General features: G+C 36.6%; 1 protein-coding gene across 1 annotated transcript in view; it reads left to right on the forward strand.

Annotated features, from left to right (window-relative positions):
- Positions 1–1,663: 1,663 nt before the first annotated feature.
- The window catches only part of VKORC1L1 (vitamin K epoxide reductase complex subunit 1 like 1), a 67,483-nt gene continuing 44,042 nt past the window's right edge, over positions 1,664–25,104 (forward strand). The window contains exon 1 of the mRNA XM_069485615.1: positions 1,664–1,871. Within this exon, the coding sequence (XP_069341716.1) occupies positions 1,678–1,871 (194 nt within the window). The 5' untranslated portion in view covers positions 1,664–1,677. The remainder of the gene's footprint in view (positions 1,872–25,104) is intronic.

Consider the following 25,104-nt stretch of genomic DNA (forward strand, 5'->3'; position numbering starts at 1 on the left):
GAAGCCAGATGAACATGAGAGCTCATTAAGTGAGTAAAGGAGTCCAGAGGAGAGAGGTTGCAGGAGTCCACTTAGATTGACGAAAACCATTAGGGAATTAGAGTGGGGATCTTTTTGAGGACTGTGATAGCCTTTAATCCTCCCCCCCTGCTATTCATGCCCTGTGTAATCCTCTCCCTTTGAACATGGGCTAGACCTAGACTATCTTCTAAGTAGTAACAGAATATGTAAAAGTAATGGGACGTCAGTTCCCAAGATTAGGTAACCAAAAAGACTGTAATCTCTCTCGCTCCTTCTCTGTCTCAATTCTTGCGCTGGGGTAAGCCAGCTGCTTTTTACAGAGAGGTGCAAGTGGCAAGAAATATACATCTCCAACCAACAGCCAGAGAGGAAAACCTGAGGGCTGCCAGCAGCCATAGGAGTGGGCTTGAAGGAGGATTCTTGAGCGTTGAGATGACTGCAGCTCTGGCAGACACCTTGATTGTAGCTTCACAAAAGACCGAGCCAGAGGACACACAGATTCCTGGGTTTTCCCAAAGAAACAGTGAGAAAATAAGTTTATTGTTCTTTTTAAGCTGCTAAATTTGGGGTAATTTTTACCCAACAATAGACAACTAATACAAGGACATTGTTTATTACTGGAAATCACCATATAGAGCCCCTGAAAATTTGAGTGCCACAACCACAGGAAAGCTGACAATCTCCAAGAACACGGTGTTTCTTCTTAGAGACAGCAAGAAGCACATACTTGTGTTTTTCTGTTAGTTTCAGCCACCAGGAAGCTCAGAGCCAGACTATGGTGCAATTTTAATAATTGTGCAAGCCCTTATGGCCTGCTTATCTGTGTTATTACTCCTGGTCTTTCATTTTATTCCTACGTGTCTTTTTCTCCTGGTCCTAATTTTTTAGTTCAACTCTATATTTTTCTATATTATATGAATTATGGTAAGCCAACTCAAATTCAGCTTACGGAGAAGCAAGGCATTCATAAATCATTTTAAAAAATAGCTTTTCATTTAAAAAATGATTTTGCATATTTAAAAAAAGTTTTGCACGTGTCGAACACAAGGTGCCTGGAGGTGGTGGTGGGAAAGATCAGGTCACAGGAACGTGGCTCGGGAGCTCGGGGATTGGGTCACAAATATCAAGTGATAACGACAAAAGAGGGGAAAAGGCTGGCAGTTGATTGCCGTCCCCAGAGGGAGGGGCCAAGGGCTTGCCTAGTAACCCACAGTGGTATCTTCGAAATTTATTCCTCGCACCGCTCCCCTAAAGTCCCCACGCACTACCCCGCCCTTGCCCCTCTAGCCCCGCCCTCCCTCTGGCCCCGCCCCACCCCTCGGCTCCGCCCACCGCGCTCGGCGCGCCGCCTCCGTCTCCGCCGGTCCGTCCGGCCTCCCCGGCGGTTGCGCGCTGCGCCTCCTCCCTCTGCGCCCGCGCGCGCCTTCCCCGCCCTGCCCGGCTCACTCCTTTCGGGGCGGTTGGGCCGCGCGCCTGTGGGGGCGGGGCCCGGAGGAGGCGACCGAGCCAATGGGGCGCGGCGGCGGCGGTGGCGGTGGCGGCGGCGGCGGAGGCGGCGGCGGCAGCGGCGGCGGCTGGGTCGGGCCCCGACGGGCGGCGGCGGCTGAGGTGGAGGCGGAGGGAGGCGGCGGCGGCGGCGGCGGCGGAGGGGGGAAGATGGCGGCGCCCGTCCTGCTGAGAGTGTCGGTGCCTCGGTGGGAGCGGGTGGCCCGGTATGCAGTGTGCGCCGCCGGGATCCTGCTCTCCATCTACGCCTACCACGTGGAGCGGGAGAAGGAGCGGGACCCCGAGTACCGGGCCCTCTGCGACCTGGGGCCCTGGGTGAAGTGCTCCGCCGCCCTTGCCTCCAGGTAGCCCGGCTGGGAGGAATGGGCCGGGAGCGGCCGAGCGGGGCGAGGGCGGAGGCTGGGGGTGGGGAGCGCGCGGCGGGAGCTCGGGCCTGGGGGGCGGCGGGGACCGGACCGTGGAGGGACCGGGGGTGTCGGGCCGGCGTAGGGGGCGGCGTCTGGGTGCTCCTGCTGGGTGGGCGGCCCGAGCCCAGGCGGCCGGGCTGAGGTGGCGGGGCCGCGAGGCCGCCGAGGAGGGATGAGGTGGCAGAGTGCAGCCGAGAGGCCGGAGCGGACCGGGAGCAGTTGGGCAGGCTCGGGTCGGGCTAGGGAGGAGCGCGAGGGGTTTGCTGAGGGTGGGTCCGGCCGGCTTGACAGGTTTCCTGGTTTTTGCCGTGGGAGGCGGGTCGGGGTGTGGGACCCTGTCAGCGGGATCCGGGAGGCCAGTGTCCACCTCCTGTCCCCCGATCGCTGCAGTCCGAAGCTGTGTGGCCGGCGTGGGCTCAGGGGGTTGCATTTCCCGCTGTCTTCCTGGTGCTAGGACAGGTGTTTCCGTGGTCAGGCCTCTTTGTACTGTGTAGCGCTAGTGAGAATTTGCAGACTTCTTGAAACGGTGACATTTGCGGGCAAACATGAATTTGACCCTACTCTGGAAGAAGATACTGGCACTTAACATATCTGATTTCTTGGATTCCCCTCGGATATTTCTGTGTGCCCTGGAGGGGGAAATGATCTGAGTTTGGGTCTAGTTTAAGCTTAAATTGAGTAAGAGATGAGTACGTTATGTGTAGTGATGGTGTTACAGGCATAAGGTTGACTTTTCAGCGTTGTTTTAGTAAAATGGGATACCCACAAAAGACTAAAAATACACACTTTGCTAAACTGGAGCGATTGGTTTGTTTTACTGATCATTTTAGTTTTTTTAAAATGTTGTAATTGATTTGTCCGTTACAGTTTATTTTAATGCATTAAATTTGCCTAGGCAAGTTACTTTGTAAAAAAGGGTATTTTACATTTTAAAAGTGGCTGCTGTTTTTTTTATTGGGAGAGTCATTAAAAAATACAGGAAAAGGCAAAGAAATGATTGCAAAATTGATAGGTTGCAATTTTAATAGAGACTGCCTAATAGTTTGATGTTTGTTAACAGTGACATTTGAGCAATTTCTCCTTGTCTTGATCCGTAAATTGGTAGGTAGACAGAAATGTATGTGTAGCTTACTAGTTTATTTTAACCCACATACTGTTGATTATATGAACAGTATTGAAGAAAAGAAAATGAACAAGCTAGCCTTTGAGTTTGTCTTGTTACTGTTTACAAACTTCAGTGTACCAATCTTTTAGACAGCCTTTTTCATGGACCAGGTACTCTATCTCATTTGCTCTTAAACCAAAATCCTGGAGCTTTTTAGAGGGGAAATACTTATCATTATGGCTACATTACACATATTATAAATGCATTTATAATGTAACTATAAGTTTACAGTGGAAAATACACTGATGTGACAAAAAGCTCACGTTTGTTGTTGATCATTTTGAACCAAGTTAATACGGTTATTAGACTCTCAGATACCCTTTGAGATCCACTGAGTATATTTAATGCAAACATTTTTATGTTATTTTCCACTTTTGGAAAGGACTTTTAAACTTAAAAGTACCTTGCACCCAAAGTTAGTTGAATGAATCGATACCTAATGAATTTCATGTTTCAAGTATTTTAAAAACAAAGAACTAAAAATAACATTTGATATTAGTTTAATATGGAATTTAGGCAGTATTATTACCAATTTTAGATTTTTTTTGAAACATGTAGTCTACAGTAAATTTAATGACCTTTTTAATGTGTGGATGTGGAAAGAATACTGTATGCTTAAGTTCTTAAAATTGACTTTTCTTTAAAAGTAGTATTTTTGAACCACATAATAAGTTTAGACTGTAAATAATTCTCATAGTTATATATTCTGCAAGAGCCATGTTTTTGTGCTTTTTCCTTTTCACTTTTTAATAAAGTGCCACAAAACATCAAGTAGTATATTAAAAGTATATGTAAGTATGTGTAAGACTAAAAATAACTGGATATCTTTATAGTTTTAAATGTGAATTTAATATGTGACTGAAACTGATATTTAATTATATAGTCCTGTACGTACAATGTTTTAACTTTGCTGTCTGCTAAAGGATAATAGGTAAGAATAAGATATGCTAATAAGAGGAGTAAATAACTTACTTGCCATGCATACAATGAAATTATTTCAAGAAGTTTATCTAGTTTGATCAGCCTGTTTATAAACTACTTGCAAAATCATATATATACATTTTTTTAATTGAGATGTGGAAATTTGAAAATTAAAGTGGCCTAAGTCTGATTTATAGACTTTTTTGGGTGGGGAAGTGGGTAGAATAAACATCATTAAAAGTTACAATTTTGTCAAGGTGAAAAAGACTTTAAATGAAAGCTCACTATCGGACACCTCAAGTTAGTTCTTTTGAGTATTTATTGCCATGTAGCAATAGTATTCAAAGAAAAGAGAAGAAAGTTTGAGCCCAGGCTCTAGTTAATAGAATTGAAGAAAAGTTAACAGATGACAAAGATCCTGAGGGAAGTTCTCTCCCATGATCCATGTTAACCCGTGACATTGGATTGCTTCAACTCACTTTATTCTCATTTCTCAATCCTTAGGTATCCTAATTCAGATAGAGTAGGGTAGAAATTAATGAGAGAATCTTTTTTTTTTTAATTTTTAATTTTAGCATATTATGGGGGTACAAAAGTTTAGGTTACGTATATTGCCCTGGCACGCTTAATAAGAGAATCTTGAGGAGCATGTGTGTCTGTGTGTAAGTCCTCTAGAGTTTTGGCAGACATAATTATGTGAAGGAATAGTTTCAGATTTCTGGATTTCAAAAGAAATATTTCCCCCCAAATTCAAAAACTGCAGTAAAATTGCAATTTCCTTACTCTACCTCGCATAACCAATAAAAACGGCAACAGTAACTCACACCACTGCTGTCACCATCGTTTCATGTAACAAAAGGATATTTTCACTCAATTTGAGAGAACAGAATTTCAGAATAAAAGACCATCTAGCTTTGTTGAAAAGTTTACTTTCCTGTCCTTATTTTTCCCCATTTTTACATAAAGTGGTAAAAACTCTGCTGCAAGCCTGTACCACCCTATCAGTCAACATTAAGTAAGCAACCTCTTCCCCTTTGGTTTGGTGCACTGAGGTCAAATCCAAGGAATCTGGGAGCACTCCTAGCTCTGCCACATCTTAGACTTATGGCCTCAAGCTAGTCACTTATCTTCATGAAGCCTCAGTTTCTTCTTATGTTAAATAGGGATATTAAAACCTACTTTGCCAGACAAATATTAGGATTAAAGATGATATATGTATGTACCTCAAATAAGGTAGTACTCAGTTATAGCTGTTATCATTGATTGGAGGTGCTACTTTTTTTTTTTTTTTGCAGTCTCTAGTAATATTAATAAATGCCTTTAAGTATAATAAGTTTCTTGTCTTAGGTATAGTCCTTTATGTACTTAAATGTTGTTTTAGTGTACTTCATTGCTTACTCCGTGGCATAGCATAAAGACTTAAAGTCCACTTAAAACAATTTCAGAAGTAGTACAAGAGAAACAAAAATATATGTGCGATATTTATAGGTATTTCCTATATATATTAGACCCCCCTCTAAGAAGGGTATCTATGTAAGAAAAGTACAAATGATTTTGAGCGGCTAATAAGCCTGACAATTCTGTAGTTCTCAAAACTGTAAAAATAGTATAGTTGTTCCTTGGTATTTGTCAGGTGTTGGTTCCAGGACCTCTGCTTATGTTGCATACTTAAGGCCCACCATCAGCCCTGGGGAACCTCCACGTACAATAAGTTGGGCCTCCACACACTTGAAGTCTTTGTATCTTGAAACTACTGTATTTTCAGTCCTCTTTGGTTGAAAAAGATCTATGTATAAGTGGACCCATACATTTCAAACCCATGTTGTTTGAGGGTCAACTGTATTTGAAAATCTTTAAGTCTGCCAAAAGTTTCCTTGTTTTACCAAATGTTGGGCTAGTACCTTTCCCATATCTAAAAAAAGTACTATCTATTTACTACCCCCCATTGAGATAATAAATTTTTGGAATTAGGATAGAACCTAGACATGTTTACTGCTCCTTGCTTCTTCCGACTGAGACTTTGAGGTTAATTGACTTGCCCAAGATAACATAGGTAGTAGCAAATTGAGACTAGACGCCTGGCTTCCAGAGTACTTGTTTAGTCCTCCCCAACCCTCATTTTAAAAATGAAATTCTTATATAGGTAATGTATTCCTGGCTTCAGATTTGAAAGATAACAAAGCATTTATAGTTAAAAGTCTGCCCCAGACATACAGTTGTCCTTCTCCATAAACCGTTACAAAACTTTCCAGAGCCTTTTGATGGATTTACAAGCATAAATATGACATATCATTCTCCCATTTTTTAAAACATGATAGTATATACATTCTGATCTGTATCCTGTTTTTTTGTTTAACATTCTTTCCATCACCACCATACTTTAAGTGCTTATATGTGTATTTAGTGAAATGTTAATAACTGCCAGTGTGTAAAAGAAAATTTGTTCTAGTAGTTTTGACTAACCAAGATGAATTTAAGAAATAAGATACTTATGTTATCATTGTTTCTTGGTATGGAAATTTCAAAATATTAACTCAGAGTACATGAGGAATAGAGAGATACCACCAAGAGGTGAATCTGGACTGCCCTGCATTAGAAATAAATGTTAATACTTATAGATAATATTTACTATATGCTAGGCAGCATTCTAAATGCTTTATATATTATTAAATTCTCATAACAGTCCCATGAGGTAGGTAACTTTTATAACCATTTTACAGGTGAGAAAACTGAGGCACACAGAATGTAAATGAAATTTGATCCGGTTAGCACCAGTCGCAGATAACTGATTCTAACCCAGGCAATCTGGCTCAAGAGTCCAAGCTCTTCACCACTACTTTAAATTCCTTTTAGGTCTAATATTGATATATGATACCCATACAAGCCAAATTAAAAAAAAATATTATGCAAACAGTAGTGCCATTTTTTACACCTGTATGACAAAAACGCCTAGAGTTTGTATCATAGCTTTTACCTGTTTAGAACAATCTTTTTGAAAAGCAAGAACATAACTCTGAAGGCATGGTATTCAAGAAGTAAGTTCTTGGAGTCTTTGTCTTCTAAGCCTAAACCTGTGAAGACCTGGCATTTGTCATACCCAGTGAGTTAACAGGTAGGCTGTGGGGTGAGCTATCGGGAAGACCTACAGGTTAGCCTAGGGAAGAAAGATAAAGTGGATCTAGGCACCTGGAGGTAGAGGAGAGGGGAAGAGTTTGAGTCCCCAGATTAATCTAAGCAAGGGATACTCAACCTTTGCTAGACTGTGTTAGACTTGTATTAGATTACCAGTTTTCAAAATTTGTTCCTTAGAATCCTTGTTCTATATCAGTGAAACAGGGCTTTTATATGCATTTGCTTCACATTTTAACATTTTAAATGTTAAAACACTGTAAACATTTATATACACTCATATATCATGCTAAATTTTATTAATAACCTAATAACATATTAGAGACTGCTGATTGTATTGCCAGGTTATCTCAGGGGGGTTCATGCTGAGTGGAAAAAAACATGCCAGCCTTAAAAGGTTACATACTGTATGATTGCATTTATATAACATTGAAATAACAAAACTGTAGAGATGGAGAACAGATTAGTGGTTGCTAGGAGTTAGGAATAGAAGGGGAGGGGTTATATGGTTATAAAGAGGTAGCGTGAACAGTTCTGTATCTCAATTGTGGTTACAAACATAAAATTGCATAGAATTACACACACGTGTGCAAAGCATATGAAATCTGAAAAAAGTATGGATTATACTAAGATTAATTTACTGATATAGTGCACTAGAGTTATACAAGTTTTATCATTGGAAGAGGTTGGGGTGAAGGGTGCTTGAGACCTCCCTGTTCATTTTTATTTGTAAATTCTTGTGGTTTATACTTATAATTTTAGAACAAAAAAAAGTGCAAAAGATGAAATGCATTTAGAATATTTGGGGAAAAATAAGCAAAAGGAAGAAAATTTAAGTTATTCATAATACCAACACCCATGATAATCCTTGGAATATAGTTTCTCACTGACTTTGTGTGTATACTTGACTTTTTAAAATTGCTGTTGACTAATAAGACTCATATTGGCATTGTAAAAATTTAGGCCAGCACTTGTTTGTTCATGTAAAATTATATAAGCACATTCAGCACTACAGAGCTCTCATTGCATTATGCAATAATATGTGACTGACTGACTGCCATACTATCTTGATGTCTTGATTAGTACATATTTTAAGATTTTTATTTTTTACCAAAATATTTGCGATTACCAAGTATCTACATTCCTTAATATTATTATAGAATTAATTTGGAAATGTTCTACTTCTTAGACTTCTGGATAGGTGTAATTAAATCCTTAGATAGCATTAATGTGCTGTTTTAAAAAACAAAATCATTTGCATTAAAAAAATTCTTGTCATTTGCATCTGCTCTTCTCTGTGAATCAGGTTTTTCTCGATACTGTGCCATCAAAACAAAACAAACTTGATATGAGCCTGCCCCAATCATCCTTAAAGTTTGTGTTTATCAGAAGAGATTTATTGTGTTGTCATTATAAATGTTACAAATTTGAGCTTTAAAATACACTGATAGAATAAAATATTGCTTTAATCTGTTTCTCATATTGTAGATCCACATAAAATTTCATTTAGAAAAAAAGTCTTTTATTAAAATATTTTAAAGCAATTGGATTATGATTTATAAGATTTCTTATTAATATCTCTAGGGGAATTTCAGGGACACTGTTGTTGCCATCTTGTGATTATTGATCTTTTTTTGAAAAAAATCATTGTATTTGAGAAGTAAAATAGTGGAAAATCCATGACAAAATAAGGAATTAAAGTGAATAGTATACTCAACTCCACTTTAAAAGAGTTTAATTTCTAGGCCAACATGGTAGCTCATGCCTGTAATCCTAGCACTTTGGGAGGCTGAGGCAGGAGGACTGCGTGAGGCCTAGAGTTCAAGACCAGTCTGAACAAGAGAAGACCTCATCTCTATAAAAAGTAGAAAAATTACCCTGGCTTAGTGGTGTGCACCTGTAGTCCCATGTACTTGGATGTCTGAGACGGGAAGATTGCATGAGCCCAGGAGTTTGAGATTGCAGTGAGCTATGATGAGGCCACTGCACTCCAGCCTGGGTGACAGAGCAAGATCCTCTCTCAAAAAAAAAAAAAAAAAGTTTAATTTTCGTACATTGTGGTAATAGTAAAGATCACAGACTCTAGAATCAACATGGGTTGCAGTCTTGGCTCCATCACTTGATCTCTGTTGTCTTAGTTTTTCTTAAGGGAATTGATGAAATTGAGACATAAAATGAAGGTAATAATAATGTTAACTCACAGGATTATTGTGAATATGAAGTGCACCCGTACATGTAAATAGTCTTAGTGTCTGGCACAAAGATGTGCTCATAAAACTTAGTTATTATTATTTTAGAACATGGTTGAGATCACATTGTATTTTATATTTTTCCTCATTTATCATATTATAACCATTTTCCCATGTCATTAAAAATTCTACCACTAATGTAAGAGAATGGTAGGTGCCCTGTACCCTTGCCAATATTAGGCATTCTCATTTTTTTAAATCTTTGCCAATTTGGTATAAAATTGGCATCTCATTGTTTTGACTTGCACTTTCCTCCCAAGTATCAGCAAGGTTTAATGGCTTTCACATTTTTACTATTTGCCTTTTTTCTCCTGAATCTTGTCTGTGTAGGTCTTAGAATTTTTCACATTGACTTAGACAAATACTTTATATATTTAAAGGATATTGTATTTGTAGTTAATATTTTTACCATTTTAGTTGTTTTGTTAACTTTTTGTAGTACAGTTTTTTTTATTTTTTTTTTATTTTTTTTTATTTTTTATTTTTTTTTTAATTTAAAAAAAAAAAAAAAAAAAATTTGAGACAGAGTCTCACTCTGTTGCCCAGGCTAGAGTGAGTGCCGTGGCGTCAGCCTAGCTCACAGCAACCTCAAACTCCTGAGCTCAAGTGATCCTCCTGTCTCAGCCTCCCGAGTAGCTGGGACTACAGGCATGCGCCACCATGCCCGGCTAATTTTTTCTATATATATATTTTTTTAGCTGTCCATATAATTTCTTTCTATTTTTAGTAGAGATGGGGTCTCGCTCTTGCTCAGGCTGGTCTCGAACTCCTGAGCTCAAACGATCCGCCCACCTCGGCCTCCCAGAGTGCTAGGATTACAGGCGTGAGCCACCGCGCCCGGCCCAGTTTTTTTTAAGTACACGAAAATTTTAATTCTTTTTCTTTGTAATCTTTTTAACATAGGTTTTAAGGTGTTTTTTTTTTTTTTTTTTTTGACAGAGTCTTGCTCTGTTGCTCAGGCACAGCAACCTCAAACTCCTGGGCTCAAGCTGTCCTCCTGTCTCAGTCTTCCAAGTAGCTAGGATCCCCGGCTCATTTTTTCTATTTTTTTTTTTTTTCAGTCATCCGGCTAATTTTGTCTATTTTTAGTAGAGATGGGGTCTCACTCTTGCTCAGGCTGGTCTTGAACTCCTGACCTTGGGCGATCCTCCCACCTGGGCCTCCCAGAGTGCTAGGATTATAGGCGTGAGCCACCACCCTGGGCTTAAAACTTAAAATTTAAAAGGGAATTTCTCATTCTGATATTAGATAAATATGTATTTATAATTTCTTTTAGTTTTGAAAAAAATTAATTCTTTAATCATCTACAGTGTAGTCTGTCAGGTGTTAGATGAATCTATAACGTAATTTTTGTACGGACATTTGTATTTCTCCTGGATATTGCCTGTTCATGTCTTCGCCCATTTTTTTTCTCCTTCTGGGTTATTTTTTTTTCTTGTTGCTTAGTAGAATTCTTTAGATATCACAGTAGTTAATCCTTTGTTATATGTAGTACATGTGTTTTCTCCTAGTTTGTTACTTGTCTTTTAATTTTGTTTCTTCAGATGGACGTTTTAACTTTTTATGTGGTGAGATCTTTCACTTCTTTCTAGCTTTTTCTTTAATGTTATTTAGCAAAATTTCTACCATCCCCAGGTTAGTTTTAAAAATTTTTCACATATTTTGTTTGAAATTTTTTTTTTAAATTTAGCTCTTTCAGTTTGTGTGGAATTGCCTTTTGTGTCTAGCATGAGATAGGGATCTAACTTACTTTTTCCTAAATGGATAGGCTTTTGCCTAACTCCATTTATTGACCTTTTCATATTTAAAATGCCACAAGACTTTCCTGTCTATGTAGGCCTCTTTCTGGAGTCTCAGATCTGTTCCAGTGATATATCTGTCTGTGGTTTATCCCATAACCAACTCCCTGCCCCCTGCGGCTTTATATAATAAGTTTGATATCTTATAAAGAAAATATGCTTGTTTTCGAGGGTTTTTTTTTTTTTGCTATTCTCATGCATTTACTGTTTCAGATAAATTTCTGAATTATTTTGATGCATTCCAAAAAAAGACCCATTGAGATCTTGATTAAAATTGCACTGAATTTATAGATGAATTTGGGGAAGAGTCAACCTTCACTAACAAAATCTTCCCATCAAGGAACATAATTGTATCTGTTTATTCTGGAGCTGCTTATCTGATACCATTTTAACCTAGGTGATCATTGTGGTTTGTTTTTTTTTGTGTGTGGGGGGTTCTAAAACAAATGTATTAAAAACATAGTATTAGAGGAAATTAGTTGGGGAAAACCTCATATAATCTATCCCCTTTTCTCTGTTCTTTTAATTTTGGGTCTAAAGAGAGTTTATCATGGTATATGTATGTATAAATATATGCACATACACACTCAGGCTCTTACTGTCATTTAATGATTAAGGACTCCTTTAATCATGTAGATATCAGAACTTAACCATTGTTAATATGTTTTTACTCTTGTATTATTTTAAAAATGTACTAGGAGGAATTTTATTTTTTTGAAAGAAGTCTTCTAGGTAACACAATTGTGAAAAATTCATACATTATTGCAGCATGTAAAGAAGAAAGTACCTTTTCTGAAGATGAGAACAGTGTTTTCCAAACTTTTAGTCATCATAGCGCCTCCACCATATGTTTGTATCATCTGTACTATTAATTTGCAACAATTTTCTTAAAATCTGAAGAAACCCAAAACCCTTAGCAGTAAGAGCTGTGAACTCATACACCGATGTGCCAGTTATTTTTAATGTATATTAAATAAATACATAACTATTTCAAAAGTACATGTACTATATTTTGTGAAACACTGCCATAGTGAGTAGAAGTGTAGATTCTGAAATGAAGGTTTCATGGTTTTATCTTTTTTTTTTTTTTTATTTCAACAAGAAACTGGTGTAGCAGGTTTCATGGTTTTAAATCCCAGTTCTGCCATGTTCTACCTTTGTGACACTGGACAAATTACTTAAGTTTCTGCTTCAGTTTTATTTGTTAGTGAGATTAATATGACACCTACCTTGTAGGGTTATCATGAAGTTAAATAGCAGGTATACAAGCATTCAGCACAGCCCTAGTACATAGATGTTCAATAAATATTAGCTATTAATAAATTTAACAGTTTGTTAATACCTTGGTTCTCCTTCAAAGTTAATTCTCAGGTGTCTCATTTTTGAAGTGTTTGTACAGTTTTCATTGTAAGAATGTATCATGATTTATGAAACTAAGCCTTTGTTATTTTCTATTTTTTCCTGTCATTAAAAAAAAAGAAAATAATAGGATCAATTTCTAATATGTATCACCAGATTTCCCTTCCACAGTATTGTACTAATTTGCTGTGCCTTGGCAAGTTTAGGGTTTATCATTTAAATATTTTAGGGGGGGATAATGGGTTTTTAAATGATTGCTTGTTTTTGTTTTAGTTAACATTTTATTATTCACCAATAATAAATTAATTAATATTTGTTCTTTCTTATTGAATCTATGCAGTTTTCTGAGAGGTAGGTAAGCCTCTCTGTGTATGTGTATGCCATTTATGTGTTGCTAGAAATTGGGATCATTTTATGGTGTTATTCTGGTTAGAGATCCCAGGAATATCAAAATTCTATCCAATCTATAGCCACTATTTTCACCCTAAGTTTGTAGGGTCCCTACAGGAGAGATTTGTAGTAAATATTTGTGCTGACAAATGGAAAATAAGAGTACTTGACATTTTGTTCTTCACTAGTACTTGGGCACCAAACTCCAGGACAAAAGACTGAATTGAGCCCACCTGGTTCATGTGGAAATGCTGTTTTTTGGAATCTAGTTAAGCTTAAATTGTTTAGAACAAAAACAGGCCATTAGATGAACCCCCTCCACTTCCCAATTCTCAAAACACACCTAGATCTTCCCTTGTGATGTGAGCTAAGCCTGACTTAACTCCTTTCTATCAGTTGCTGGGGATCATGTAACCAGAGAGAGCCCATTTGCCCTGGCTGACTGCTGATGTGGCCTTGGCCACCTGCCCCGGTCCTTTTCTGCCCTAGTAATAGGTTTGGTCCTGGCTGTCCCTTTGGGAAGGGAAGCAGGGGGAGGTGACTGGACCTTCTTATATCACGTACGTCACGTGGAAGAAGCAGAAAAGTGAGCCTGCGCCTGTGTGCTGACCTTTTAATAGTGATTCTACCTTGTAGTGCACAGAGTCAGTGCTCTCAGATCTTCCCTCTTCCTTCCTGAGAGCCAGGGAGAAAGAAGAGCTAGGCCTTCATTCCTCGCCTCAAAAGACAACACGTAAAAACTTTCAGCTGTTCTCAATCTTTGGTTTTCTCTTGGGTGGTTGCTTGTCTCGAGTCAACCAGACAGAGGTGGAGTAAAAACTGGCTTGCTCAGTATTACACATAATCCCTATCCTCCCTAACTACCTATCAACCCGCAGTGAGTGGCTTATTACTCATGGGACGTTCTCTTCTCTTGCTTAATGGTTCATGACATGTACTTCACCTACAGGTCCTCCTACCACTTGATCCCTTCTCAGTGTTCTTTGCTAGCTTATTCTCCTGTGTCTGGCCATTAAATGGTGATGTTCACAGATCAGCCTTAAGGCCTTCCTGTCATTCTTCTTTCCCTAGCAGTAACATCCATTGTCCATGGCTTCACTTATGGATGAATCCAAAATTTTTATCTCCACCCCTGACCGCTCCTTTGAGTACTCAATCTGCCTATCTAATTGCCTACTGGACATCTCTACTTAGATGTCTCAAAAGTACTTTAAATTCAGTATCTCCAAGATTTAATTCATACTCTTTTTCTGAAAATAATGTTTGCTATCTCAGTGAAAGGCATCACCACCCAAGTAATTGTACAAGTTAGAAACCTGTGACTTATTCATGATTCTTTCTTCTTCTTCCCTTCTCCCACCAAATTTTGTGAATATACATACAGAAAAATCATTGAGCCATGTAGCTTTTTTTGTTGTAATAATCACAAAGCATAACCCTGGTAACCAACATTCAGGTCATTAAATAGAGCCAAAGCCCTCCTTAAACTCGCTCCTAATCAACTATATACTTACTCCTTCTCAAAAATAACCTCTGTCCTGACTTTTTTTTTTTTTTGAGACAGAGTCTCACTCTGTTGTCCCGGCTAGAGTGAGTGCCGTGGCGTCAGCCTAGCTCACAGCAACCTCAAACTCCTGGGCTCAAGCGGTACAACTGCCTCAGCCTCCCGAGTAGCTTGGGACTACAGGCATGCGCCACCATGCCCGGCTAGTTTTTTCTATATATATATTTTAGTCGGCCAGATAATTTCTTTCTATTTTTAGTAGAGACGGGGGTCTTGCTCTTGCTCAGGCTGGTCTTGAACTCCTGACCTCGAGCGATCCACCTGCCTTGGCCTCCCAGAGTGCTAGGATTACAGGCGTGAGCCACCGCGTCCGGCCAGTCCTGACTTTTATGATAATCACTTTATTATTTTGTAGCTAAGATTGCATCCAAACTTGGTAGTTTAGTTTTGCCTGCTATTTGAACTTTACATAAGTGAAACCATTTATAATAAGTTTTTTTACTTGGCTGATTTCACTTAGTGTTACTTTGTGAGATTCTTTTATGTTTTATGGAGCCATGGTTTGTACATTAGTCATTGCTGAATAATATTCTATTATATGGATATATCACTGTTGATTTATTCATTGTCTTTTTGGTGGACATTGACACTGTTTCCAGTTTGCAGCAATTATGAATACTGCTGCTGTGAACATTTTTGTGTATTTTCAATTGTAGTTAATAATGCCAGACTGTTTTCCAAAGTGATTGCGCTAGTTTAGATTCCTACCAACAATGTATGAGAATTCCTGTTTATCCACTTCTTTGCCAACCCTTAGAATTGTCAGTCTGTTAAATTTTGTTAACCATTCTGGTATACACGTAATGAGTTTTTGTGTGTAACTGAGTTATATTTCATATACAAAAATCTTACATGTACACCTTGAAGAATATTTTGTATTACTATATACATGTAACTATGTAGCCACTACCCAGATGAAGATATAGAACATTTCCATCACCCCAGAAAGTTCTCTCATGTTGTTTTCCAGCTGCAATTCTGACCACACTATTTTGACTTCTACTACTATAAATTCTGTTTGTCTATTTTTGAACTTCATATAAATGGGCTCAGATAATATGTACTCTTTTGTGTCTGGCTGCCTTTGCCCAGCATATGTTTTTTGCAATTCATCCAAGTTATTGGTTGTATCAGTTATTCCTTTTTTATTGCTGAGTTCTGTTGTATGATTATATTACAATTTATTTATTCATTTTCTTATTGACTGTTGTTTCTAGGCTTTGGCTATTGTGAACTAAGCTTCTATGAATTTTCTCATATATACTCATTTTTCTTGGGTATATATCTCTAGGAGTGGATTTCTGGGTCATAGGGTAGATGAGTGATTAACTTTATTGGAAACTACAGAACGGTTTCCCAAAGTGGTTGTACTAATTAACATTCCTCTTTGGTTTTAATTTGCATTTCTCTGATTACTAATGAGGTTGAGCAGCCTTTTTTTTTTTTTTTTTTTGGTCATTTGGATATCTTCTCTTTGAAAGGCTCATTAAAATCTTCTCCCTGTTTTTCTGCTGGATTTTCTGTCTTTGTTATTGGTTTGTAGGATATACACACATACATACATACTTACATACATATATTCCTCCCCTCCCCCGATATCTGTATTGCAGATATCTGCTACTGTTTAGCTTGCCTTTTTATTCTTTGAAAGGTATCTTTGGATTAACAGAAATTCTTAATTTTAATGTAGTTAAATGTATTAGTCTTTTCCTTTGTAATTAGGGATTTTTGTATCCTGGTCTGAAGATATTCTATACTATTTTCTGTTACTGTTTTGCCTTTCACATTTAGATCAATAGTCTGTATGGAATTTTTGTGTGTGTGTTCAATTTTTTCCCCTATATGACTATCTGATGATGATAATGATTATGGTACTACTATTTATCGAAGAAGCCATTTCTTCCTGTTCTGTAGAGCCACCTTTGTCATGAATCAGGTGATTGTGTATACAGGAATTTGTCTGGCTGGCCACAGTGGCTCATGCCTATAATCCTAGCACTTTGGGAGGCCGAGGCAGGAGGATTGCTTGAGGCCAGGAGTTTGAGAATCACTACTTCAGTTTTATAAGTCTTGATATCCAGTGGATAATAAGTGTTAGTTAAATGTGGCCCTTTGCATTTCCATGTATATTTTAGAATCAGGTTCCACAAGAAAACGTGTTAGGATTTTGATTGAAATTGCTTTGAATTTGGAGATAATTGAAATCTTTTATTCTGTTGAATCTTCCAATTTATGAGCATTATCTATGTTTTGGTCTTTAATTTTTTTCTTAATATAATTATACAATTTCTGATATAGAGGTCTTGCACATTTTCCTAACAGAATTTTTTAAGGAAAAAAGTCTACTTAGAAATAAACTTAAGAACTAACAAGAAAATGAAGGATATTTCTGAAAAATACTGCAAAGCTTATCTGAAGGACATAAAGAATTAAATAAGTGCTGAAACATAACTTGTTCTTGGATGGATAACTCTCACATTGAAAAGATGTCAATATCGCCTCTAAGTTGCTGTATTTCATATTGTTAGAAACACACTTTTTTACCTTTTGTGATTTCTAAAATTAAGATATTTCTTTTTTTGTTTTTGAGACAGAGTCTCGCTCTGTTGCCCAGGCTAGAGTGCCGTGGCGTCAGCCTAGCTCACAGCAACCTCAAACTCCTGGGCTCAAGCAATCCTGCCTCAGCCTCCCAAGTAGCTGGAACTACAGGCATGAGCCACCATGCCCAACTAATTTTTTTCTATATATATAATTTTAGCTGTCCAGATCATTTCTTTCTATTTTTAGTAGAGACGGGGTCTTGCTCTTGTCCAGGCTGATCTTGAACTCCTGACCTCGAGTGATCCTCCTGCCTTGACTTCCCAGAGTGCTAAGATTACAGGCGTGAGCCACCGCGCCCAGCCTAAGATATTTCTTAAAATTAATGACCTGTTCTAGTCACTTGTGGCTGTGTGGTAATCATGAAGAAATTAGGTTAGGAACATCTTACCCAATTTATTTTACTTATATTCCTTTCATTATAAGCACAATTTATGTGTAATATAAAAATTAATAGAAGTGTTTTAAGTCTAAAAGAGCTCTTTCAATTGGCATAAAATAATTGCAAGTCCTACATTGAGGGTATCTTGAATTTAATGGAATATAATCTGTAAATTCAATATAATCCCAATTAGTATCTCCATAGGCTTTTCAAAATTTGATTCTAAAGTTTATATGAAATAACAAAAGTGAAATTTTTCATGAAAATTATGAAAATCAATGTTCTTTTAAAGGGGGAATTAGTGCTATCAGCTATTAAAGTTTATATCGAAGCTAAAGTAATTAAGAGCACCAGATCACAGGAACAGAGATGAGAGTACTGAAGTGGCCTCATTTATAGAAATGTTATATGTGATAGAGATGAATACAGTGAATTCTTTAGCACATGGTATTGGATCAACTGAATAGCCATTTGGGAAAAAAGAAAGCTAGCTTGCTACCTCACTTTTTCAAAAAAAAAAAACCCTTTAGCAAGATACAATCCACAGATAGCAAAGTACACACATTTTTCAGGGACCAACTCAATAAATTTTTATATATGTATACACAGAAGTAGCCACCACCCAGATCAAAATATAGACTATTTCCAGCAACCCAGCATTCTCCCTTACATTCCTCCCAGGTAATCCCACCCCCTCCAAAGGTAACCACTTTTCTGACCTTTATCCATAGACTAGTTTTGCCTATGTTTGACCTTCAAATAAACTGAATCATCTAGTAAGGTCCTCTTTGGTGTCCAGCTTCTTTGGCTTAACATTATGTCTATGAGATTTAATTATGTTGTGTTTTGCTTTTTTTTTTTTTTCTTGTTGTGCAGTATTATGTTGTGCTAATATGCTACATTTTATCTATTCTGCTGTTGATAGAAATTTTGGTTTCCGTTTTTTGGCTAAAATGAATAAAACTGCTCAGAACATTCTTGTACATGTTTGGTGGATATAAATACTCATTTTCTGTTGGAATTGAGTGGAACTTCTGGGTCATGGGATATACAACTATTAGTTGATTTACAGTATTTATGCTGTCCAGCAATAATGGAATAACAAGAGTGAGACTTATCTTGCTACTGTAAGCAACTAGAAAACAGACAATGTATGAAGTGGCAGTTTATAGACATTAGATAACAGGCAACATGGGCCTATGATCAATGAAAGATGATGAATAAACCAACTAAGCTCTATGGTTGTCCATTTTATTATATGGAGGTTGGTTTTAGGCTGCAGAGCAGGGATGGGAACCCAGATAGGTCTGGTGGTATTATTGAGTTGGGAAGACAGGAGTTAGAGAGGGAAGAAGGCAGCTAGAATTTGTAGGGCAGAGAACTCCAGACAATGCAGAGAGGTCTCCTTGAATCTAGTTGAGTACTGATGTACACATGCATGAGAGGAAACCACCTGAGTCCAGAGAAAGAACCCTACTGTGAATTAGTAGGCTAAGTGATTCCTGTAACTCACATAGAGCTAAGAATAGTCTGTATTCCTACTAGCCAGGGCATCCAAAAGGTATCACTTTGTTAATGAGACTAAATTAGCCCTAATTAAAGGCTGCTCTGGACCCACTCTAACACATTGTATTATAAAAGCAGGTATTGGAGGATCCGGCTGATTTCAAGAAATTTAACTGTGTATCAGAAAAAAGTCCAGTGCTATTTTAAGGAATACAGCAAAATCCAGCACCCAAAACAAAACTTACAATGTTTGGCATTCATTCAGAAATTATCAGGCATGCGGGCAAAGAACCAGAAAGATGTGACTTATAATCAGGAGAAAAATCAATAGATCAGTAGAAATAGATCCCGAAATGACAGAGATGATGGAGTTAACAAAGACATCAAAACAGCAATTATAAATATGTTCTCTATGTTCAAGAAAGTAGAGGAAATGGTTAACATAATGGGCAGAGAAAAAGACCCAAATAGAACATCTGGAGTTGGAAATGAAATGAAAAATACACTGATGAGATTAACAGCAGATGAAGCACTGCAGATCAGTGAACTTGAAAACAGCAATAGAAACTATCCAAAATGAGAACAGAAAGAAAAATGGAAAAATTAACAGAGTATCAATGACTAAAACAGGAACAGTAGTTACAGACAAAAGCAGTCTAACATACATATAATTGGAGCCCCAGAAAAGAGGGAAAAGAACAGAAAAAGGATTTGTAAAAATGACCAAAAATTTCTAAATTTGATGAAAACTATAAGCCCATAGTTTTAAGAAGCTCAGCACATCCCAAGGCAAATAAATATAAAGGAAACTACATCAAGGCACATCATAATCCAATTGACAATCAATAATAAAGAGAATCTTGAAAGCAAGCAGGTAAACATTAACATATTCTGTATAGTATGAGAATGATAAGAATGACAGCAGACTTCTCATCAGAAATTTAACAAATCAAAAGACAAATGGAGAAGCATCTTTAAAGTGCTTTTTAAAAAAAGCCTACTATTCGTCACCTAGGAAAAGACCTTTCAGAAATGAGGGCAAAATAAAGACTTCAAACAAATGCTGAGAGAACTTGTTGCCAGCAGATCTGCACAAGAAATGTTGAAGTTGTTTAGGCAGAAGCAAAATGATTAATAAAATGAAAATTTGGATCTTCACAAGGGATTGGAAAGTGCTGGAAATGGTAAATGTGGGAGTAAAAATAAGACATTTATTCTTATTTTTTAATCTCCTTAAAAGACAATTGCATTGAGAGTGACTGCTAACAGGTACAGGGTTTCTTTTTGGGGTGATAGAAATGTTCTGGAATTAATGGTGATGGTTGCACAACATTGTGAATTAAATAATTAAATAGCTTAAAAAGATAGTTGTTTAAAGCAAAAATAGTAGATTTTACAACACTGTAGGAGCAACATGTCTGACAAGATCACAAAGTAGAAAGGAGAGGAAGGGTATAGGAACTGTTGTAAGGTTCTTACACTTTAAGTGGAAGGCAGACTGCTAAGTTAAAGATGGGTGATGTAAAGCCTAGAGCACCCACTAGAAAAATTAAGCAGAAGTGTAACTGATAGTGGAAATAAAATGGAATCCTAAAAATACTCAGTCTAAAAGAATGCAGGAAATAAGGGGAAAAGGAACAAAGCACTGATGGAACGAATAGAAAACAAGACGGTAGATTTAAATAAGTTATATCAGTCAGTTACTACATTAAATGTAAATTATCCTGAAATATGTATTCAGATTTTTTTAAAAGTTAGCAGAGTGCAGAAGATAAAAATGACTTCCATTCTCACCATGATTAACATTTTAGTGCACTTTCTTCCAGTTGATTTTTATCTATACATATGTGTATGTATATATTTGTATGTGCATACAAATGTATATGTATATACGTAAATATGTGCTTTTTTTTAAGAAACAATTGAGATTATGTTCTTTATTTCTTTTAACTTTTAATCATGAACATTTGGACATATAATAAAATATTTGAAACTGATTTTTGATGTCTATATAGTATTCCACTGAATGGCCAAATTGTGATTTGTTTCATCCTAGTTTGCTATATAAATTGTTTTTTAATTTGCCATTTTAAATAATGCTGTGATGAGCATTTTTGTATACTTCCATGTAAATCCTTATTACATCACTTATTATTTTTTAGGTTATATACCTAGAAGTGAAATTGTCAAATTTACATCTAGAAAATTATGATAGTTTATGTTCCCACTACAGTGTGTGGGAATAGCAATTTAACTTTATCTTTGTCTACATGTGGTATTAGTTTTGAAATGTTGCTAATCAGATTTTTAAAAAATTTGTACATAACCTGATTCTCACTTCTCATCCTGCTACCCTTGCCATGCTTGTAGGATGCTTGTGCTATGAAGTTGGAAATTCTACCGGATTCTCTTTGTATTAAATTTGGCTAAAACACAAAACTTATACATTTATTTTTTCCTTACCTTTCCTCCCTCTCTCCCTCCGTTCTTCATCAGCATAGTTTTTTTTCCATTCATTTCTTTAGTTATTACTTCAGCTTCATTTGTTCTAGAATATGACCCTTTTAAGGGCAGATTCCATGTCTACCTTGTTCACTGTTGTATCCTCAGTGCATGGCTATAGTATGTTAGATGTTCTGTAAATTTGTCAAAAGAATAACTACTGTTTTCTGCAACTCCTATTATTGGTAAAGTTGATCTTTATAATATTTCTAACTTTTTTTTCTTTCATCTTGTTAATCTATTTCATCCTTTTGATTAGAGTTATAGGATAATTCATTCATATGTTTTTTATGTCACTAATATGTATTTGGTAATGTTTCATCTGCTATTTACTGCTTCTATTGCTGTTTTAAATTTGACAAACCATGTGTTTCAATTCTGTGAAAATCTTTTCATCTCTGAAATCTTTCCTCGTCTTAGATTATTCTGACTTCATAATGGTTTACTTATGCAAGATTCTCTCAAGTTCTTTTAAAACATTAAGTACCATGCATTTTATTTTCCCTCAATTTATACCAGCTACTTTGAGACTGTTAGATTTTTATATCATTTTTTTTTAAGCTCTAGAGTATTTAAACTTCAATATTTAGCCTGTTTTAAAACACTTTAGGACTGGGAAATAAAAGAAAATGAAATATCCATTTCATCCTTTAATTCATCCATTTCACACAATTAAAATACGGTGTCATGAAATTTTTAGTAGTGGAAAGTTAAGTCTAAGAGTTATTATTTGTATATATTGCCATGTGGAGTATTCTTTAGACATTATTGACTTCCTGAGCTATTAAAACTCCAAGAGGTGGAGAACTGGATCAAGGAAACAAGCATAGCTTGAGTACAAACTGCCTATTTTTGAGAGGACCACAAATTCAGAACTTGAAAGAATTGGAGTTATTCCTTTACTCTGGGATTCGGCCCTGGGGACCCAAAGATGAATGTGAGTTCCTCTTCTCAAGGAGTCCAGTCTAATGCAAAATAAGTGCAACAGAGTGGGGGTGGTATGCAGGTAAAGGTGAGGGGATCCATAATTCATAGTCTACATTTTTTTTTCTTTTCTTTTTTTTTTGAATCACGGTCACTCAGTTGGAACATAGTCTACATTTTCTCCTGAAAGGGGCCAGCAGAACAGACCGAAGGAGAGTTGGGATTTCATTTTGGAGTAATCGGAGACTTGAACCTGGGATGAGTAAAAATATTACAAAGCAATGCTTAAGCTCAGGTTGGAAAACTTGAATTTGTACTAATGCCAGTTATGTTTTTTTCCCTAGTATTTAGAAGTCCCTACATAGGGGTGGAAAATGAAGCTAGTGTATTTACTCAAAATAGAAGATTTGAAGGAAAACGGGACTGAGCAAGGTAGTGCTTTACAGTCAACCCCAGTTTCGGGTGTATGATTGCTAGAGGCTCATTACTTTTCGAATTTTAATGTGAAATGAATCATTACAACTTTAAGAAAATGGAAGGTTTTGATTTCTTTCCTCATACCTGAAAACTATTCATGGTAGCAATATTTCTGGCCTTAGGCATCCTCTTTCTGGTTACTAGCTTGAAAGAACAGTTTAGACTTGCTTTCTCATTCCTCAGTGACCCAGAGTAGACCTCCCAGTGTTCAGTTTTGATTACTGGCAAGATATGCCACTGTGAATACTACTGTTTTGTTACTATTTTTTTAATCATGGAGAAAAGGTCTTAATATTTTCATTGCTATTAGCTAGGCTAATGACCTACAGAACTCTGAGCCAGATGTTTTAATTATTTTTCAAGTTCAAATTATTTGAACTTCAGGGAGTCTGAGATTATACTCAGAACATTTTGGTATTTCCAAAGACAATTTTGTTCAGTTGGTTAACTGGATATGTTTTGTTTTTAAGAGAATCTTCCTTCATCAGTTTTTTTTTTTCCTATCAGAGACAACAGTTTCAATGGACTGAACACTGGGTTAAATATAAAAATGTTGTGCTCTAGTCCCAGCTTTCATTACTTACTGTGAAAACAGGCAAGCAATATGTCAGATCTTAACTCCTCTGAACTACTCTGCCTATGAATACTGAGAGGTAAGACATTTTCCTATACCCTTCAAATTTCCAAATATTTAAGTTGAAATTTGCTTCAAGTGTTAGCTAAATCTCACTTAATAGAAATTTATTCAAGATTTACCTGGATTTAATCTGTTGACACAAACTAAAGATAGAAGTATCTACTTAAGGCTAGCCCAGTGTTGCTCAAACTGGTAAAGGCAAGAGTTTTAAAAATTTCCAATCCATTGTAGACTGATATGTTTGCAAAAGAATTATTAAAAATAAATAACAATGGACATGTAAAACACAAACTCAAGTAGTTTATAATCAATAAAATCAATAAATATAACAATATGAAGAATTCTAAAATCTGGACATATATAGTCATACATACGGTTATTTTGCAATTGTAAGTGAATAAAGTTATGATATAACAATTCCTTGTATTAAGCAGCTAACAAATACTGGGAACAAACACTGTTTTATGAATATTTAAAGTTTTTAACATGTCAAATGAGCTTACCTCATTAATTTGTGTAGGTTGGATTATAGACAGCGCCACCCTCGGGTGACAATGTGTAGTTAAACTTTGTAATGCTTTAATGTAATAACACTCATAAGTAGAAACTCCATTTGTTACTGAGTTTTGTTGATGGAAATAGAAGAGATCTTAAAAACAATTTCCTCAAGCTCCGGATATTCATTTTAGATTTTATCCAAAATAAGCAAGACTACAACAAATGATGCTGTAATCTCAAATGTATCCTTTATCTCTGAACAATAGCCAGTTCCAACAGTTTATGCTGTGAATAGTTAAATTATCAAAGATGAAGGAAATGGATTTGGTTCTGTTACATTTCCTGTGTGTGGATCTTATTTGGTTGGAAAATTAAATTTCAAAATGTTCTGTTACATTTATAAGATATATGATGATAATCTGTAGAAAATGTTCTTTGAAGCTTTTAGCTTGTTTTTGCCCTTTAACCTGCCATTGAAAAGCCTGCTGCGTTCCTTCTTTGTAAGGAAGTATTAAGATCATTAGAAGTACTGAAGATATTAGACAAATTGGCTACTCAGTTCACATCTTTTAAAAGTTGGAACCAAACTTGTTTCTTATCTTTCAGAAACACTAAATTTGTTCTGTAATTGAAATTTCCCCCCAGTAACTATTGTTTTAACATTAATATTGTTTTAATATTAATTCATTAACAGTTGTTTATAATATACTTTCTTAGTACATAATAAAAAGATAATTGCTAATGTTTTAGCATTTACATTTTCATGATTTTTATTATGACACTACACATACTGTTTAGTTCAACTGAATTTTTTGGTACCAAGATTTTGTCAGTGAAAGAAGCAATGTGTGATTTACTTTCTGGTGCAAGCTCCTTCTGGGGAATTACTCCAGAATGTTTCCTTGTCATCACAGCTGTACCATCAGAACATTCTTCTATACAAAACTCCAGACCACTTTTGTTGCCAATGTAATTCTTCATAGTTTTACCCAGTTCAGAACCAGGGGCTGGGCGCGGTGGCTCATGCCTGTAATCCTAGCACTCTGGGAGGCCAAGGCAGGAGGATTGCT

This window comes from Eulemur rufifrons, chromosome 14, assembly GCF_041146395.1.
Source record: "Eulemur rufifrons isolate Redbay chromosome 14, OSU_ERuf_1, whole genome shotgun sequence".
NCBI lineage: Eukaryota > Metazoa > Chordata > Mammalia > Primates > Lemuridae > Eulemur > Eulemur rufifrons.